The sequence below is a fragment of the Penaeus chinensis genome, chromosome 38 (genome assembly GCF_019202785.1).
Source record: "Penaeus chinensis breed Huanghai No. 1 chromosome 38, ASM1920278v2, whole genome shotgun sequence".
Lineage (NCBI taxonomy): Eukaryota > Metazoa > Arthropoda > Malacostraca > Decapoda > Penaeidae > Penaeus > Penaeus chinensis.
This window is the reverse complement of record NC_061856.1, coordinates 26,172,815-26,175,314: the sequence shown is the minus strand read 5'-3', so window position 1 is coordinate 26,175,314 and position 2,500 is coordinate 26,172,815. Positions and strand designations below refer to the sequence as shown.

General features: G+C 46.2%; 1 protein-coding gene across 1 annotated transcript in view; it reads right to left on the bottom strand.

The window, feature by feature from the left end:
• The window catches only part of LOC125046217, a 6,390-nt gene that overhangs the window by 1,593 nt on the left and 2,297 nt on the right, over positions 1-2,500 (bottom strand). The window contains exons 3-5 of the mRNA XM_047643939.1: positions 1,788-2,026; positions 600-796; positions 1-193 (exon numbers count right to left, since the gene is read on the bottom strand). The exon at positions 1-193 is cut by the window's left edge and continues 90 nt beyond it. Of these exons, the coding sequence (XP_047499895.1) occupies positions 1-193; positions 600-796; positions 1,788-2,026 (629 nt within the window). The remainder of the gene's footprint in view (positions 194-599; positions 797-1,787; positions 2,027-2,500) is intronic.

Sequence of the window (2,500 nt, the reverse complement as noted above, 5' to 3'; positions counted from 1 at the left end):
GGAGTCCGGCGTGAGGTGACCTCGGGCCAGGTAATGCTGACCCTTGCCGGTGAGGAGAGAGGGGTCACCCAGCAGCGTCTGGACGAGGTCCTTTTGCCTCCTGATGCGGTACGAGTTCTGGATGCTGCCGGAGAACATGTCGGCTTTCTTGAAGGAAGGGCGGCCGGGCTCGATCGTCTTCTGGCCGATGTGTCTGCGGAGGTTCGTTTCTTATTCGTTTGCTGTTGTTGTTGGGATCTGTTTTGTTACTGTGTTTGGTGTGTTGTTGTTGTGAGATTGTTTCCTTTATTAGGGTCGTTTCCTTTACTAAGGTCGTTTATAACTCTTTGTTGTTATCATCACATTATTTTGTATGTTATAAGCAGTCCCATCATCGTAACTGTATACTCATTTTTTCATATTAATTGTTTTCCTCTGTTACTAAAATCATATTTCATTTCTTTAATATCAGTTATTGTTATCACTATATTCTATTTGCGGTTCCTATCCCTTTCACCAACGTAACTATATTCACCGCCATCCTCCTCCTCCTCCTCCTAACCACCAGCCACATGACCATCGGCTAAACCACAACCGCAACATACTCCTCATAGTCTTACCTGCCGGGGACAACATGGTGCGAGTAGAGTGTCGTCTCGAGTTTCTTGTTGAAGCAGAGTTCAATTTCGGGCACGAACACACCCCTTTTAAGGTCCCAGCCGATGACGGTGGTGGTGCCTCCTAGCCCGCAGGACCCCGCCTCTCTGATGCTAGGACAAGGCTTCTCGGCGCATCCTAAGTTATCCCAGCTCAAGGCCTGTGCGTTGTGAAGGGTTTGGGGTTAGGGGGATGTTGTGGAGGCCGATCTGAGCGAAGGTAAGGTGTAGGTCATGACTGGGGCGTTTGTTCCGTATGTGGAGGGCATTTTGATGCAAGTGCAATGCAGATATAAGATACACACGACCACACACACGAACACGCGAACACACACACACACACACACACACACACACACACACACACACACACACACGCGCGCGCGCGCGCGCACTCAAAACGCGACAGCAATGGAAAATTCCCAGAAATACAAAACGTCTCCTGACGCTGGCTTGCTTGTCCAAACAACTCCGGAAGGATATGGACGAGCCAGAGATCGAGAGTGACGAAGGAGCTTGAAATAATGTTGCGACGTTGAAAGAAATGTGAAGAGTGACATTTTGTTAGAGACCGAGAGAGACGGTGTGAGGGAGGGAGGAGGGGAAGGAAGGGGGAGCGAGGGAGTAAAAAGGAAAATGAAAGTAAAAGGGAGAGGGAGAGAAAGAGTGGGAGGAAGGGAGAAAGAGGGAGAAGGAAAGGGAAAGGGAAAGTAAAAGGGAGAGAAGGAGGGGGCGGGAGGGAGGAAAAGGGAAAGTGATAGGGCGAGGGAGAGAAAGAGGGGGGGGGGGGGTAAGGAGGGAAAAGGAAAAGGAAAGTAAAAGGGAGAGGGAGAGAAGGAGTGAGAGGCAGGGATAAAAGAGGGAAAGGGAAAGGGAGAGTAATGGTGAAAGAAATGGTGGAGGGAGGAAGAGAGAGTTGGTATATATATACATATATACACACATATATATATACATGCATAGGTGAAAAATGTAAATGGATAGAATAATAAAGATGATGATGATGATGATGATGATGATGATGATGATGATGATGATGATGATGATGATGATGATGATGATGATGATGATGATGATGATGATGATAATAATAATAATAATACAAATAATAATAACAATAAAAAACAAAACGACGCCCCCGGCAGCACGTACCCTTCTGCCGTAGAGGAATCGCCCCCCCCTGCAGGTGATGGTGGCTGTCCGTCGTCCGTTTAGAAACAGCTTGTTATTTTCCCCAGGGCAAGCGGCCGTGAAAGACGCCCCCGCCCGCACGCCCATGATTCTGTCTTCTCCTTCCTCTTCAGGGTAAAGAAAGCCACTGCTGTCCGATTTCAGGAGGAGTGGCTTAATGTGGTTCTCGGGCACCAGGTCGTAGCCGAAGACGCAGTCATCTTCGGAGAGAGGGAAACGGACAGTGATTTATTATGGTGTCAAGGAGAGGGAAAAGAAAAAAAAAGAAAAGAAAAAAAAAATTCGTGCAACTTATTCTGAATTCTTAATTCCTCTAAAGAAAGGATGAAATACGTTTTTTTTTTTTCCTCTATTAGTTTTTTCCTCTGATTCTCGAGGGATTATCAATCAGTTGTTTGAAGACGGGAAGGCAAAAAGGACCGCGCGATGGCAAGAGGCTCGAGAACAGAAATTGAGGCACACCTTTGAATGCTAACAAACTTACAAAAGATAACATTATAATAATAGGATAAATAAACTCGAACAAAGAACGTAATTTATCTCCCAACCCCTACAATAGAGCCTTGTGCGGTTAGGCGACCACGGTTCTCGTTGAAGGAACCAAGCGAGTTCCAATGTCTATGTGTCCAACTTTAAAACATGATCTTTTAAAAACATTTTCATTCGCCTTTTAG